The sequence below is a fragment of the Centruroides vittatus genome, unplaced genomic scaffold (genome assembly GCF_030686945.1).
Source record: "Centruroides vittatus isolate TY-2023 unplaced genomic scaffold, ASM3068694v2 contig_651, whole genome shotgun sequence".
In the NCBI taxonomy this organism is placed as follows: domain Eukaryota; kingdom Metazoa; phylum Arthropoda; class Arachnida; order Scorpiones; family Buthidae; genus Centruroides; species Centruroides vittatus.
Window position 1 is genome coordinate 1284550 of NW_027122405.1, and position 16966 is coordinate 1301515.

The following is a 16966-nucleotide window of genomic DNA, read 5'->3' on the forward strand; positions in this document are numbered from 1 at the left end:
ACATCATTTTTATCAATCTAGATAAATTAGAATAAGATATAGCTGTACAGTTTATACATAAACTTTCCTAAATTAGATATGTAAAGAATGTTCATGACATTACAATATAAAATTCAACAATATACTAGTCAAATTTTTTAAAATATAATTAATTTTAAGGAAACTAATGGCGTACGCCATTATTCATTTCAGATACATACGTTATTCATAAGAAAGACATTATTTTTAGTCGTATTTCTTACACCAACGAGGTTTGATGTAAGAGTTATAAAACAGGTAACTAAATAACAACAAATATGATAAATACACCACGAAAACGATTTCCAGACTCTCTTTAGGAGTGTGGCATTCATAATTATTTAAGTGAAGCCAATATATCCAGAATGAAACAAGAACACCGAATAACATCTGTAAAGTTTGAATGGCCGTGATGAACATGGCATATTTAACAGGAATCTTCATGTCGATTGATTTTAGAGCAAAATAACTGTACATAAAAAAATGCACGAAAACATTTGTATAACCGAGTAGAAATCCGAAAGACGCTTCCTTATATGTTGCATACCACATTGCAATTAAAGTTACGACATGGTGATACCAATGCAGAAACATCAAATTTCTTTTTCTCAATACAATCAGAACAGTATCTCCCAATTCCCACACCTTTGAAAACAGAAAAAATGTACCCCAAAATATCAATTGCGGTGTTTGTTCTGTAAGCGACTTATTGCAAACGATATTATAGAACGAATAATGGCGAAACAAGAAAACCATTTCTTGAAATCCTCTTAAAGTCGAGACAATACTATATAGAGCGAGGATTCCATTCCACACGAAAGAAGCACGTTTGAGTTTGAAGGCGGGTCTGGATTTCATGTATTCTCGAAGCAAGTAGATGATTATCAGGTAGATGGTAGCAATGTAGACTGAATAATGCCAATAATTCCGAAGGAATCTTCTCATAAATTCTATATCTATATTAGTTTCAAATGGATAAGGATCCAGAACAGGTTTGCTTATGTTGAGTAATTTCATATTGAAGTTATTATTTTATTCTGGAAAAAAATAATCTATATCAGAATATCATTAAATTTATTTGTGTTGATTAAAATTATTTAGAAACTAGATTACATAGTAGAAACTACAAGATTATATCACCCATAAACAATTTAATTCTTTTTTGATAACAACTTTAATTTAGTGTATAAGATTTCATATTTACAGTTCTGTCCACTATTTAAGGGAGTGACTGTAGTTTGTAAGCAGTAGTTTAACTGCTTAAATTTTTCAAAATTTCGAAAAACATTTTTTAAATATCACACAAATTATTAAACAGAATTTAAACATTTTCGGAAAGATTGTACTAATTATTACCAGAAGAGTTTTCAGAAAAGACAACACACTTTGTGAAAGTAAACCTATTAGAAAAAATAGTTGATGAATTAAGACACGGATTTGAGATTAGCGTTTGTCATAGAAAATATTAGAAAAAACATTTCAGAAATTAATCAACTGTTAAATTACGGTTAAAGTTTATAGTTAGTTCGATGATTACGATTGCCAACCACAGTTGATTCGTGTTTTACGAGTTCTATCAGAAACATACTTCAGTTAACTCGTAAACTGTGTAATCAAGTAATGAGATCAATGTACACGATCTATTAAATTCATACTGGTCTAACAAAGAGACGGCTAACAAATGTTAATAAACATTTTATTTAACTACATAAAAGTGTTAACATCAAGTGTCATCCACTACAAGTTCTAAAAAATGTATATGAACTTGAGTGGATGAATAAAAAGTATTTTATTAACGATTGAAAATTTGAACAAGATATATATATACATAGGGAGAATGTGAACTAATAGTAGGAATTTAATAACCAAATTTGATATACACACTGTCTTTAATATTTGGTTTCCGATTTCTCTGAAAAACTTTTACTCTAAAAATTAGACACTAAGGCAAAAGTTAGCGCTTTTTCCTCTTTGACCAGATTAAAGGGTTTAGAAGTGTTATAAGGAATGTACTAACAACAGACAGGCAGAGATTCTATTTTATATGTTAAATAGACAAAATAGAAAGATACATCTGGCTTATAAAACCGACATACATTCATGGCAAAACGAATGCGACTGCTTATTTCAGACAAAATGTAGTTTTTATAACGTAGTTTTTATCGAAAAACTACGTTAAAAGAACTACGTAATCGAAGATAAAAACTACAAAATGTAGTTTATATCGAAGATAACCATTACAATGGTTATCGAATATGAATTCGATCTTCCACGGACAGTGGCGTAGCGTAGTGGGGGCGGCAGGGGCGGCCCGCCCCAGGCGACACTTTTAGGGGGCGGCAAAATTTCACAATAAATAATAATAATATCTTGTAAAAATTTTTGTAATAAAAATGTGTGATTATCATATTGCAAAACATATATACATGACTTTTTTATTTGTAACCTGTACAATACACAATAATAATGATTGTTCTTGCCGAAATGTTCTTTAGAATTACTGTATATTTTAGTCTTTTAAATTGAGATACCTAAATAAGGGAGCGGCAAAATTTTTCTCCGCCCCGGGCGGCTGATTTCCACGCTACGCCACTGTCCACCGATCATAGGACGACTTCCTTAGGCGATTTATGGTTTCCGCCTCGCAGTTTGATATAAACAATGGGTGTCCGACTACAAACGACTTTTCCCTATGTTTTTTTAAACTAATAAATAAATTTTTCTCTAAATTAACCGTTTTTTCGCGTCTTTCGTGACGGGTCAGACCTGTCCGGTATATGACATTTCCATAAAAGTTTTAAACAAATACTGGAAATGACAAAAATAAACAATTTATGTATTTTAGTTCTAAAATACAAAATACATACATAATACAAATTGATATGATACAAACAATGATAGAAAAACTTGTTTTTTTAATTTTTTATAAACTAACTCTATTCGGCGATTTTTTCCGCAAAGTCGTTAATTACTTTATCATAAAAGTCACTGGTCGTCGACTCCATCAACGTATTTGAAAGCTTTTTCTATCGAAAGCAACGTTAGCGACGACAATTTTTCCTCTGACCGAGTGTTCCTGGCCAATGTATGAATTTGCTTCGTGGTCGAAAAACTACGCTCAGCAGACCCACCGGTAGATGGTACCGTAAAAATTAATGATATTAAATCATATAATTCTTTCAGTACGTCTTTGTTCGGATCGCCATTAATTATAATACTTTTTATGTCTAAGAATTACTTGTTACAGTCCGAACACGAATATAAATATTGCGATTCACTACGTAATTTAGATAAATCAAAAAATTTTCCATAAAATTGACTTAATTTAAAGAATTAAAACACGCTTGGTAAAATTGTTTTTCATAATATTAAAATTATTAACATCTAAAAGTGATAAAAATTCTAAAGATTTTGTCTGAAAATCTGTCAATATAATTACAGTATAATTAAAAGAAAATTATAATTAAATATAATTTTGCAAAGAAACGTACATAAAAATAACATTGAATACTCTTTACTTTTTAAATCTTAAACAATTCACTTACAAGTTAGTCAGATAGCTCTCTACCCAGTGGCTAAGAGATAGAATCGTTGGAAGCGTTATACGTGTGTAGCTTCCATCAGGTAAACCGGGTGAGGTTGGTGCTCTGTAAAGCGCATGCGCAAATGTCTATAATCTGGCTGCTTGGAAGCTGACCCAGTTTCGACAATACAGCGCTTCCATTTCGCCACTGATATTCGAATATACAATAGGAATTTTATCGCTTTTTTCACATGTAGTATAGAAATTTGTAATAAGATACAAAATGTGGTTATAATGAAATATTAATTTTAATTAATTTAAAGTATGTTCAAATATGAAAATAATCGCCCAATATGAATTTATATTTTAGAAAATACAAGGGAAGCGGCGTTTCCATCGCTTCCAATGACGGCACGCCACTGCATTTAAGATGTAAAGAAAAGCCGGAAAACTCCACATAGTCAGCCCTTCCGAGCGCGGCGCGAACTCGCGACCGAACTCCCAGTGTTCAGGGAACGGAACCACTTGGTAATGTTGCACGATTGTAACGATCGATAGTCGGACTGTCGATAGTGGATAGCTTTCGTTAATGTAACAATGGCAGCGCACTCCTAATTTTTTGATGGGGATATATTAAGTGTAAGCATATTCGTGTTCTTCGGTAGTTCTCCTATCAGGATGATTTTTGAGATGTCATTACATCTACGTCACTATCAAGCAATATCACCAATTGCATGGGAAATTCCCATATTTGCAGGAATTTTGGAAATGAATGGAAAAAAGGGAGGGGAAAGTACGAAACTACAACTCGCGATCATGCTTAAAATCGCTTGCAGTATGAACGAAATTCGTTTCGTTTGCTCTGTTCGCTCGTTCTTTTCGCTTTCGCGGCCTTAGCGTCCAGTGTAAACCACACTTAACATGCATATACAGTATACAGAAAAAAACAAAAGCTGTTGTATAGATAACTCCCTATGGAATTTCGCGACTTTGAATATATATATCTGACAGGGAACGAAGACGAGTTTAACGATACCCTACTTTTAAACCGGAGACGAAAAATAAGAAAGTTATCACATTTACGATATCTTGCCTTTCACAGTGCATTCTACGCCATTTTAGAGTTTTCCACTAGATGGCATTCGACTGTTCGTGCTCTCAAGGGACTCCTTCCGGACAGGAGCTGCTGGCAGATCACCCAGTTATGTTTAACGTCACTAGTTATTGATTCACGGTAGTTCTTGAACAAAAGAAAAAAAAAGAAACGTATAGAAGCAGCACCACCTAGTGGAAAACTCTAAAATGGCGTAAAATGATTTGTGAAAGGCAAAAAATTATAAATATGATAACTTTCTTATTTTTTGTGTCCGGTCCAAAAGTAGAGTATCGTTGAACTCGTCTCAGTTCCCTGAGTTCAGATATATATTCAAAGTCCCGAAATTCCATAGGGTAATCTATACAATCTTCCAAACCAAGTGTTTTGTCTTTATCCACATTTTAAAGGTAATCTATACAATCTTCCAAACCAAGTGTTTTGCCTTTATCCACCTTGTGAAAAAAATGTAAAAATCATGGGGAGGGGGTAATTTTTTGATCGATTTTTCCCTCTTTTATATATCAGGCAGGGAAAGTAAAACCGCAAGGTTATTTACTGGGCTCGGTAAACTTTTCGAAATGTCTCAGATGAAACGCAAATGTATTATTCAGCAAACTGCTAGCTATTATGTATGCAATGGTTTACTAGGATGGCGCACGCGCTTCACATTCCGAGATTATTTCGATGATATTTTTAATCGATTATTCCATAATATATTAGGATAAATTGTAACTGAATTAATTACTTACTATTTATAAAAACGTCAATAATTTTTCTTTTCACTCTACACGCTGATGAAGCCACATTTGAATCGTACAAACACCGAAAATCAAATATAGTAAGGAGCAAATGGCCAAGCAAAAACATCGTACTGCGATAAAAAAAAAACTAATGAGAAAGTGAGAAACTATATTTCGTGAACGGTTTTATTTTGCCACAGCGATATCGCTAAGCTAGCTACTATTCTGCAAAAAAAAAAGAAAAGAAAAAATCATTTTATTGAGATATACTTAAACGAAAAGTATTATTTCGAAAATTATAATGTGTCGTACATTACATAAAATGTCTTTGTCACCGAATTTCATTAAATTTTAATATTTTATACTACGATTGAAATGAATTTATTCAGTGTAATATTAAGTGAATAATTCCGACAATCGATTCTATTTATTAGAAACAAAAACAAATAATTATTATACAAATCACAATAAAAATTGCAACTGAATGTAAATATAATATTCTTCGAAGTTTCGTCGGATATTAAAATTCTTTTTAAAAAATTAAAAAAGACACAGTCGTTCCGGAAAAAAATTTTCTTCTAACGATCACCATTTTTTATTCTTGTTCTAGAACAAACTTCTTACATGACCAGACCTTCCTTTTTAGGCTACTTAGCCATCTAATGTTAAAACGTTCCTTAAAAACAAAATTAGTCTAATTAAAATTTTTAAAAATTCTTAAAAATTGGAAATGGGATCTTACGACGTCTTCCGGTTTACATCCATATCCTTTCGGGAGTTCGGGTCTTATATCCACTCGAAAGGCACCATTTAGAAACGTTTTAACATTAGATGGCTAAGTAGCCTAAAAAGGAAGGTCTGGTCATCTAAGAAGTTTGTTCTAGAACAAGAATAAAAAATGGTGATCGTCTAGAAGAAATTTTTTTTCCGAAACGACTGTGTCTTTTTTAATTTTTTTAATATAATATTCTTATTCAGAAAAAGTCAATTGCTGAAGTTCGATCTAATATAATATTGATTTTTGCTCTTAAACCCACAAAATAACTATTGCTTAGTTGAAATAATGTCCAGATGGCCGAGCTGCAAAGGTTGCATCCTATCGCTGTGGGAGTCCGGGATCAAATCTGGATTGGTCGAAAAACTTAGGAATTTTCTTGATGTGATCCCGCCGGATTCTCCCCATACCTCATATGGTTTCGGCCATGTCGGCTTCGCAAAATCCACGATGAGCTTGCAAAAGAGAGGGCAAAAAGGGTGCACAGGACAGAGTCAAAAATTATCGCTGCATAAAAACAAGAAAAACACATTTGAAATACTTCATATTTAAATTTTTTGAAAGACAATAAACTGGAATAAGATATACAGTATAATTTCTACTTTTTGTAGATTAAATGTCTTTCATTGACATTTAATCTACAAAAATCTAACATTAAATATGAACTTTAACAGTTATATCTATCTAATTTTTAAAATATCTTTACGAAAACAATTGGTATATATCATTTACTCATTTTTCATTTTAAACAGATAAAGATATTATTTACAATTATGATTAAAGCATCATGCTTATTCATGTTTCTTTTTTGAACGAGATTTAATGTAAGAATTATAAAACAGGTAACTAAATAAGAATAAATATGATGAATATATCACGAAACCGGTTTTGAGAACATCTTTAGGAGTGTCACATTCATAATTATTTAAGTGAAGCCAATATACCCAGAATGAAAGAAGAACACCGAATAGCATCTGTAATGTTTGAATGGCCGTGATGAACATGGCGAATTTAACAGGAATCTTCACGTCGACTGATTTTAGAGCAAAATAGCTGTACATAAAAGAATGCACGAAAACATTTGTATAACTCAGTAAAGTTCCGAAAGATGCTTCCCTATATGCAGCGTGCCACATTCCGATTAAAGTTGCCACATGATGATACCAATGCAGAAACATTAGATTCCTTTTTCTCAGTACAATTAGAACAGTATCTCCTAATTCCCATACTTTTGAAAACAGAAATAATGTACCCCAAAATATTAACGGTGAAGATTGTTCCGTAAGCATCTTATCACAAACGATATGATAAAACGGGTAATGACTAAATGCAAACAGGAATGCTGGAAATCCTCTCATAGTCGTGATGATACTATATAGCGCAAGGATCCCATTCCAAACGAAAGATGCACGTTTGAGTTCGAAGGCAGGTCTGGTCTTCATATATTCTCGAAGAAAGTAGATGGTTATCAAGTAGACGGTGGCAATGTAGACTGAATAATGCCAATAATTCCGATAGAATCGTTTCACATCTTCTTTATCGATAATAGTTTCGAATTGAAAAGGAGCTGGAAGCGGTTCGCTTAAGTTGAATGATTTCATCTTGTGTTTGTGTTCTGGAAAGAAAGCTGTGTTATAATATATAAAATACACAAAAATATTATTTTAGTGTATTCGTTTAAAAATAAATAAATAAATAATAAAAATAATATTTTATCTGACAATAAATTATAACAAATTCATAAATTTTTAAGAAATATTCCAAATTTAAGGTCAAAAGTATTTTATCGATTTGCTTAACTTTACGCTTTATTCGTATATACCACAAAGGCCAAACTGAGACTCTTCCACACCCTATGCTTGTACTATTTTTTTAATAGATCTCAGCTACTTACACATGCGTAATATTTTTGAAGTTTTTTGGCTGTTATGTAGTGTTATACACGAAAATTGTAAGCGTAAGTTGTGTAAGGCCGCCGACAGGTGGGGATAAGTGAATCCCTGTGTCAGGATGAACCTAAGGGACGTTTGTATGTGGGAGTGGCGGAGGAGGCAAATGATGACAAGTGTTTTACATAAGGAAACCCGTTTATTGGAGAACATATATGCTTACATCCACAATAGACAGTCCACTTCTCTACAGTCTTTCGGAGTGGCGAGGATTTCCCTTCCGTCGAAGCCCCGGGGCGGACGAGATGAGATCGCTGGACCGATGCTCGCAGAGGTGCTGAGGCGTCGTACGTCGTTGGCGGCGACACAACACGACACAGATCACGGCTCTTTGCGGGATGTGGAGGAGACTCTTTCCACCTTCGGGATCCCGGGTTTTTATAGTTCTTCGCTCACTATTCTAATTTCCAATTGGCCCATCATCCCTTTTCCGTTTTCCGATTGGTCTCCCCTTTGTTTCTAGGCGAAACTCGGGACGACCCGGGTCCTGGGAAAGGTCGATTCGGAGTGTCCATCTGGCGTCTTTTTGACCATTGTGTTCGGAGACTGTTGACAGATTTACATGACTCGAACTCATAATTTAGCCCGTTAATTGCGATTTATGTCATAATTCCATTTATTTATGGACTTTCGTGTCAGAGTTCGACTCTTCCATTTGACATAGATGGATCGTTTTGAACGCGTGTTTCGGCACGTGTTCCGGAACCTGTTCCGACACGTGTTCCGACACTCGTTGTTTCCATTTTGCGTCGCGATGTCTAGATCAAGAGTTTTTTTCTTTTTCTCTCTCTCTTTTTTCTATATGATCTATTGTTGTAATTTAAATGGAAGAATTTCGTGATTTACGGACATCGTCTGCAACCTCACAATTGCCATTTAAACAGGCAACTGAAAGCTAATGATCTCCAATTTTAAACGGTATTTCAACTAAACCACAAATTTACTAGCGAACGAGGAAACATTAATTCGCATTTAGATAAAATGTAAAGAAATTCATTTATAATAAATCTATTTCTTAAAAATTTGTAGATAGGTTTTCTTACAAACGTAACCAAACTTAGGCCTTCTTAACATAATGGTGATATTAACTATAAAATAGTGATAACCACAGTATTGTAACACTGTTCTAGTAGATTTGCTGTTCTAGAATTTCTGATTGTTAACATACTGTATTGGGAGCCATATTGTAAGGCTTGCCGATTGTGCGGGATTGTCAGGACGGTTGAGGGGTCGATACAATCGTATATGGGCATGAAATTAGCACTGAGACAAGTTTACCATCTTTACCCATTTAATAAAAATGTTTAAAGGTTTTCTTGCAAATGTTTCTACGTCTCTGTGGACACAGATTTACAAGGATAAAGTCCAGTAAAATCACAAAAATTCCCAAGAGTGTCTTCCTGGTTCCTCGGTTACGATCGGCAGATTCGTCGGCCCCTGGCACCCTGGAGCTTGGAAAAGGATAGTCCTTGTCGCAGGAATGTATTTTGAAGAGCATGAACAATTCCGGAAAATCGAACGTCTCTCGGAGATAGAGAAAAGGTCGAACAGCAGATTTTTATGAGAAAACAAAAAGTTTGGAGCAAAGAACAAAAAACGTGGAGTCTTTGAAACGCGCGTTTTTATAAGTTTCTCCCTTCGATTCCGCCTTCCGATTGGTCTCCCCTCATCACCTGGAGACAATTCGAAATCTTTCGGGGCACGGGAGAGGTCAATTTCGTGACTAAACCCGATTCCCGTTCATCTAAAATTCCTTCGACTTTGATATTCTCCTCGCGATTCAAATCCTTTGTTTTCCGTTTATTGGAAGGGACTTTTATTGTTTAAGCTAGACTTCAAGTCTTGCTTTGATTAATTCTGGAAGATAAAAGCTTAACTAACTCGCCAGTTTTTCAACATTCGAAACATAAAAGTTCGAATTCTGTCTGGGATCTGACAATATGGGATATCGGGGATCATTATCAAGCCTTATCACTATAGGAGTCATATATTATACTCATAAAATATACTTAATTAATCACACAATCGTTTACAAAATAATATGCGCTAATTATAGCAACGCATTGTTTTTACTTTTAAAATTGTATACGATGAATCAAACGTTAGAGACAAACTATATTTTAAAATTTATCTAATTTAAGCGTTTTACATGTACCGGTATGTATTTTTAATGATATTTTGTCGGTCATTTTAAAGAAGATTTATGTTTTATTTTCATGTTGTGTATTGTTGGTCTCTGGTGATAAATAGAAAAAGCATTGAATTGGCCCAAAAATTTTTTATATGGTTATTACGATGTTAAGGTTTTACTTCTTATCAGCATTTATAACTTTTTTTTCCTTTCTTTTTTTGTAAAACTCATCTGGACCGTTAGAATTAAGCTTTTTACCATTTTATAATAATTAATAACATAAAAGCTATTTTTAACAAAATCTCATAGCAGATGATGCCACAGACAATTTTAATTTTATGCATTACTTTAGTGTTTTTCTCCAGAAAAGTTACACAACTCATTGATGGAATTTGTTTTTAATTTTTAATTTATGACGTGTCAAAACATCAAAAATATGAAAATTTTCGGGCGATTACCATACTTTTCACTATAGTACTCCAAATGATAATTATCCAACGTATCCCTGTATAACATTTAAATAACGAATTTCCAGTATGTAATTTACGTATTTAGATATTTTTATTTATATTTTCTGCGAAATAAACTAGAGGAAGATCTTAAAAAATCAATATTCTAAGAAATTTAAGAATAAAATTTCGATAACATTAGGCCTATATTAATTTGAATTTCATAGAAGTGTTTTTGATAAAACGTAATTAAAATAAGTAGGAGTATAATAAAATATATAGAGTGACATTTATAGCTGATATGAGATAATAATTTTTAATGGAGACAAATTTTAACATTTCCTCCAAACATACCAGGAAATTTAAATATAAAATATTTTAAAATAAGTTTTGCGTAAGTATTAGAATATTGATAATAATTTTTTCATATTTTAAATATTTTACTTAATTATTTGTAAATTATCATTAAAAATTAGCTACACATTTTTAATTAAAAAATTAAACTAAAAAGTAAGCTAATTGCTTTTTCGATTTTTGACTGCTCTGCGGGCACTAAGAAGGCCTTTTTCTATGCCCATCGCAGATTTACTTGGGCCCATAATGAGAATATCGGATGGTGTAGGACAGGCCGACATTTTCGGGACAGAAACAGACAATGAAATATTCCTGAGATTGCTCACGTGAATTCGATCTGGGTCCCTAAGAACGGTAGGTTGGACATTTTATATTACTTAGAATAAGTGTAAAAATAATTATTTCGTACTCAAATAGTTCAGAATATAAACAGCTTTATAACTAACTATGAATAGGACTACTGACTGTTTTACAATAAAGAATCTGAAAATCATTAGACAAAGTGCAGAAAAGAAATAATATGACTAACAAAACTTTTTACTACTTGAGATACTTGGCTCTATTCTGAAACTCCAGAATGGGCGTACAGCTACGCCATGTGCTTCACCTAAATCCGGCCCGGTTCACTTATGTCAACACATATAATATAATCATTTGATAATCATTGTTTCCTACGATTACATTAAGTAACATGCAAATTATAAGCCGTATAGATAAAGTTTTACCGCATTCTATTCAGAATATGTAAAATCTTTAAGAACAGAAACTTTTGTAGACAAGAATTTAATAAAACAAACTAATTAATTGAGATGAAATTTAGCAGATAACTGTAATCAAAATTGCACTTAACTGGAAGATAACAGAAAATATATAAAATTATAAATTTACGCATAGCATGAGGCCTACCCATAGAGATGGCAGTATCTCTTATTCACAAACTACTAATCAGATATAGCTTACAAATTCGTGATTATCTCAGTGATCTTCTATAGAACTGTATTACTTTCTGCTGCTTGTTACAATCAACTAGAAAAAACTACAGGAACTGTTCAACATAATAAAATAAAATACCACAATTCAAAGTTGTTTGACTTGTAACATTTTTTTCGGTTACTAAAATATTACGAAATAACTAAATATTGATATAAAATATTAAAAATTGCGATTATTAACTTATTATATTACGAATTAGAATTCAAATGAAACGATCTCTAATCAATTAAAAATATCACAATATTCAAATGATTAGAGAAAGAAAAGTAACTTCTTCAAATAATTACTGTACAGTCTGTGTTTCGTGTTATATTATCAGGGACACCTGGAGGTGAAAACAGGAGAAAATTGCCTCATCTCGGTGGAAGTAGGTGCTCCTGTACAATGTTTTTTTTTCTTCGTTTACTTTCTTTACTTCCATGTAAGAATTTCATTTGCTAAAGAGTCCCAATATGTATTTTGCTCCAAGCCCTTTTTTATTTTTTGGGCGGCTCTGTACAGTATCTCCAGTACTTGATTGTGCCTCTAAACGTCTGATCGAACCCTTATATGACGGACGTTTCAGGCTTTACTCTTACTTAAACCGAATTGAAGGGCTTGTGGAAAAAATATGTAACTGACATTTTTGTCAAAGTTTAGTTAATAGTGTAGATCACTGGTTCTCAAACTTATTTCGACCACCGCCCACTTTGAGATTAAAAAAATTCCTAGTGCCCCATATTTTTTAACTTGCCTTTTTACATTACCATCTGTTGCGTATCTTAAAAACAGTTGCAAATATAATGTTTAAACATGCATTATTATATGGATAGGATAGATAGGGTGTGATCTACATCCTATTTCTGAGATCAAAGAATGTTTCAATGAGAGGAAATAAAACTCATACTTAATCATATTTAAAAGTATTTTTATTAACATTAAAAGAAGGCTTTGAATTTAAAACTTATCTAATGTGAAGGATGAATCTGATGTATTTCGACCAGTTTGTTAATATCAGGGTCGAATTCACTTAAAATCAGCCGTAAGTCGCCGCGTTCAGTAACTTGCAGCCGATTTCTGTTTTTAGTTAGCAACGTTGCTACAGCACTAAATCCACGTTCACACAAATACGACGATGGGAATGCTATCAGAAATCGTTGAACAACTGACCATAACTCAGGGTACAGTTGAGAGATTTGCTTCTGCAGACAAAATTCTTGGTAGCCATTCTTGAACTTTCATTTTTAGCATATTTATGCAATAATGTTAATATAATAAGTTCATTCATGCTATAATATAAGTCAACGTGTTAGAAATATTCATGTTGTGATCTTCAATAAAAATTAAAAAATATATAGATTGTCAGCATTTTATATATATTATAGTTAGATTTTTATAGATAGAATTTGTCTGCCATCGCCCCTCTAGATTTCCTTAATGCCCCCTAATTTCCTTTGAGCCTTCTACTGCCCCCCTGAAAGCCTCCAGTACCCACAAGGGGGCGTTATCGCCCACTTTGAAAGAATTTTACTGTGTCAATCCGGCCCGCGGACAAAAACTGTTGGCCACCCCTGTCCTTGGTAAACGATTCAAGAGATTACCTTCATCCATATTGCAGTTTCTTGGAGGAAGAAGGCGGTATGTGGCACAGCTGTAACGTATATAAAACTTTTACATTTTGCCACATCGTCGGTTTCCTAGTTTTCTTCTTCTTCCTTTAAGTCCTTCAATTATTCGTCTCACTAAACTTAATTATTCCTCTCTTACATTCGAGGTTTGTTGCTATTTATATGGTTATCAGTCAGTGGATCAACGAATTATTCAAACGAATATTGATTTTTTGACCCAAACATCCACAAGATGCACAAAGTTTTGAGACACAAGAGTTTTGAGCTTTTATCCAACGAAAAAGCTCAAAACTCACTGTACGTTTTATAAGGGAAGTTGCGACCTATAGATTAATAAATTTCCCTAAAGGTCTTCAGTAAGCTATAGATAATCTTTACTTAGCCCAAATCTTGAATAAAGATGTGATTATTTAATTCATTATTATTACTTTTTAAACCATAATACAGTAAAAAAAAAAAAAAACTTTTGAATCCAACTGCTAAAGGCACGGGATATCATAAGTACACTAAATAATATTTCCTAAATATTCTTTATAAAATACGGATGCGTCTTATATGCCAATACGATATATAAGAGACATTTATACAAAATATGAAGATACTCTCCAATAAAATCGGTTGTAATACTGCGTTAAAAATTATCAGCTCACTGTATTATAATCGATTCAAAAATAAAAGTATTAACGATATTTTAAATTCAAATTTTAATTTTGATTGTGAAATTTAAAACACGCTTCAACCACTTCAAATTTTAATTGTTATATAAATGGACGTAGGGGAACTCGCTTAAGAATCTGATTAAATTATATTTTTAAATAATAAATCATTTGAAAATTAAAAATACAAATTTAGAAATAAGTAATAAAGTAAAGAAATACCTGAATGAAAAATATTTAAGTTCTAGCTGACAATAACGATTCTGTTTCTGATATTCGGCAATTGTTAACGAAGTTAATAAATTTTAATTAATTCAAGCAGATATTTTATAATCTTAGAAGGAAAGTCCATTACTGAAGAGGTAAAACCATGAATAATGTATTGTCGATTTTAAGATAACAGGTTCGTAAAATATAAATTTTATTGAGGAAATATTGGTTTTTTTAATTATATAAGCAAAAGATTTATTATATTCAGTTATACCCTTATACGCAATGCCCCTGAGAATGTAGCAAAGGATTCTGAAATAAAATGAAAACTTTGCAGGAAGTTGTTCGAGAAATCAAAGAATTTCAGAATTTTATAGAAGATTCATTACACAGCACACAAATTATAAAAATTCAGTTAATTTTTGTTTGCTTAACTATTATGCCAAGAGTTAAAAATTGTGCATAGCACCATCTGTTATAAGATTTTATTTTATAAAGTTTTTATATTGTTAATTATTATAAAATAAAAAAAGCTTAATTTTGAAAGTAGAAATAGGGTTTTTTAAAAAACAATTATAAGATTAATGAGTAATATCGTCATTAAATCTGACTCTACTCAACATATGACATACGACCTTCTGTATCTCCGTGTCCCCAGCTTCAATCACAAAAATTTAATAGCTACAGTAGAGCAGTGATTCTCAAAGTGGGGTCGCGACCCCCAACGGGGTCGTTAAAAATATTTGGGGGGTCGCTGAAAAATTGATGCCAGATCAATTTTTTCAAATATTTTATAAATTTACTATGGATTCATGTTTAGAAATAATAGAAATAAAAAATATATAAAATAATTTTAACTTAAATAAATTGCACATATAAATAATAAAAATAATATAAATATTTAAATACGAGCCTAACCTCCTCCCTCCGGGATGTTTTTTGACACATACTTATTTTTCGGGCGTCCTTTGAAATTTTTAAGTGAAGAAGGGGGGTCGCGGTCCAAAACGTTTGAGAAACACTGCAGTAGAGCATCGATTATCTGACTCCCGATCAACCGTCACATCGGTTAACTGACCGCATTCTATTCCACAAATTCAAATATCCGCTAGTGATGTGACGCTACAATATTTGGCTATGTCTTGGCTACTTTAATAATATTATTGTTAAATTTTTGCGTGTTTTAGCTGGCAACACTGCCTCACGATGAAAGGGAGGCCAGTATTTAAGCCAGGCTTAATTTTCTTTTTTGTCTTTATTTTTGTATTTATTTTGTGCAAAATAAAGAAATAATTTTTAACGATACAATAGCGACAATTATTATTTTAAAAAAATTTGTTAGGCTTATTATCGATGAAAATTCAACGTCAGATAGGTTAATAGCGATATACTAATATACTATGCCAGGGACACAGCTGGATAGACGTCACAGTTTGTTCCCTGAGCTGCTACCCTCTCATCACTGATTGGAGGGTCCTGGAAAACTCTTTGGATGACCATGCCATGATCGCCTTTAATATTAAATCCTTCACCGATGAAAACTCCCGAAACCACGCCTCAAGTTTAATCTTGGACATGCGGACTGGGATAGCCTCACTCGTCACCTTAACGATAACTTGTTTAATTGTAACCACCCTGACCCACAGATTGCCAGGGTCTACATTGACAAGAACATTAAGACTATTGAGAAGGCCTGTCTTACTTACATTTCCAGATTAAAAAAAAATAACTACAGGCCCCGTGGTGGACACATAACTTGAAAGAACTTCTGTCAGGAAAATATTCGTCTTTGCAAGAAATTCCAGAGCTGTCCTACCGACCCAATCGTTCCAATTTCAAAGCCTTTTACCTCCAGCACCTCCGTAACTACAAAACTGAAATTAAAAAGGCCAAACCGTCTTCCTGGACCCAATTTTGTGAAAAGGCCGCTAAAAACTCTTGGGGTTTCATAATCCGTTATGCAACCAACAAACTCAAGCGTTGTGCTATCCTACATTCTGACACTCCTGATCAAGATTTTTTCAGGCAGCAAGTCGGAAAATGGATTTTTTCTGTTTGGAAGACGACTGTAATCAAGACACTGACTATCACCGAGTGATCCGGAATATAACTACAAGTGACATCAACACCCTATATACGCCACCCTTTCATCGCCATGAAATTCATAAGATCATTGCTAACCTTAACAACAAGAAGGCTCCTGGACGAGATGATATCACGCCTGATTTGGAAAAACATCTCTGGAATGTTATCCCAGATCAGCTAATACAGATCCACAATGCTTGTCTGCAGCACGGGGTCTTCCCCTCTGACTGGAAGAACGCTAAGATTGTGCCGGTACCGAAGCCTGAGAACCCAGAAAAAAGTCGCCCCATCTCTCTTCTCTCAGTCCTCGGCAAAGTCCTGGAGAGGCTCATTGCAACAGACTTCATTGGCATCTTGAGAAAAACAACCTGCTGCATAAC

General features: G+C 33.2%; 2 protein-coding genes across 2 annotated transcripts; both read right to left on the reverse strand.

Annotated features, from left to right (window-relative positions):
- Positions 1-225: 225 nt before the first annotated feature.
- On the reverse strand, positions 226-1035 carry LOC136979844 (very long chain fatty acid elongase 6-like). Its single transcript, XM_067275868.1, has one exon. The coding sequence runs from the start codon at positions 1033-1035 to the stop codon at positions 226-228; it is 810 nt and encodes a 269-aa protein (XP_067131969.1).
- Positions 1036-6943: 5908 nt separating this feature from the next.
- LOC136979845 (putative fatty acid elongase 3) lies at positions 6944-7753 on the reverse strand. Its single transcript, XM_067275869.1, has one exon. It carries the CDS (start codon positions 7751-7753, stop codon positions 6944-6946), a length of 810 nt encoding a protein of 269 aa, XP_067131970.1.
- Positions 7754-16966: the final 9213 nt, after the last annotated feature.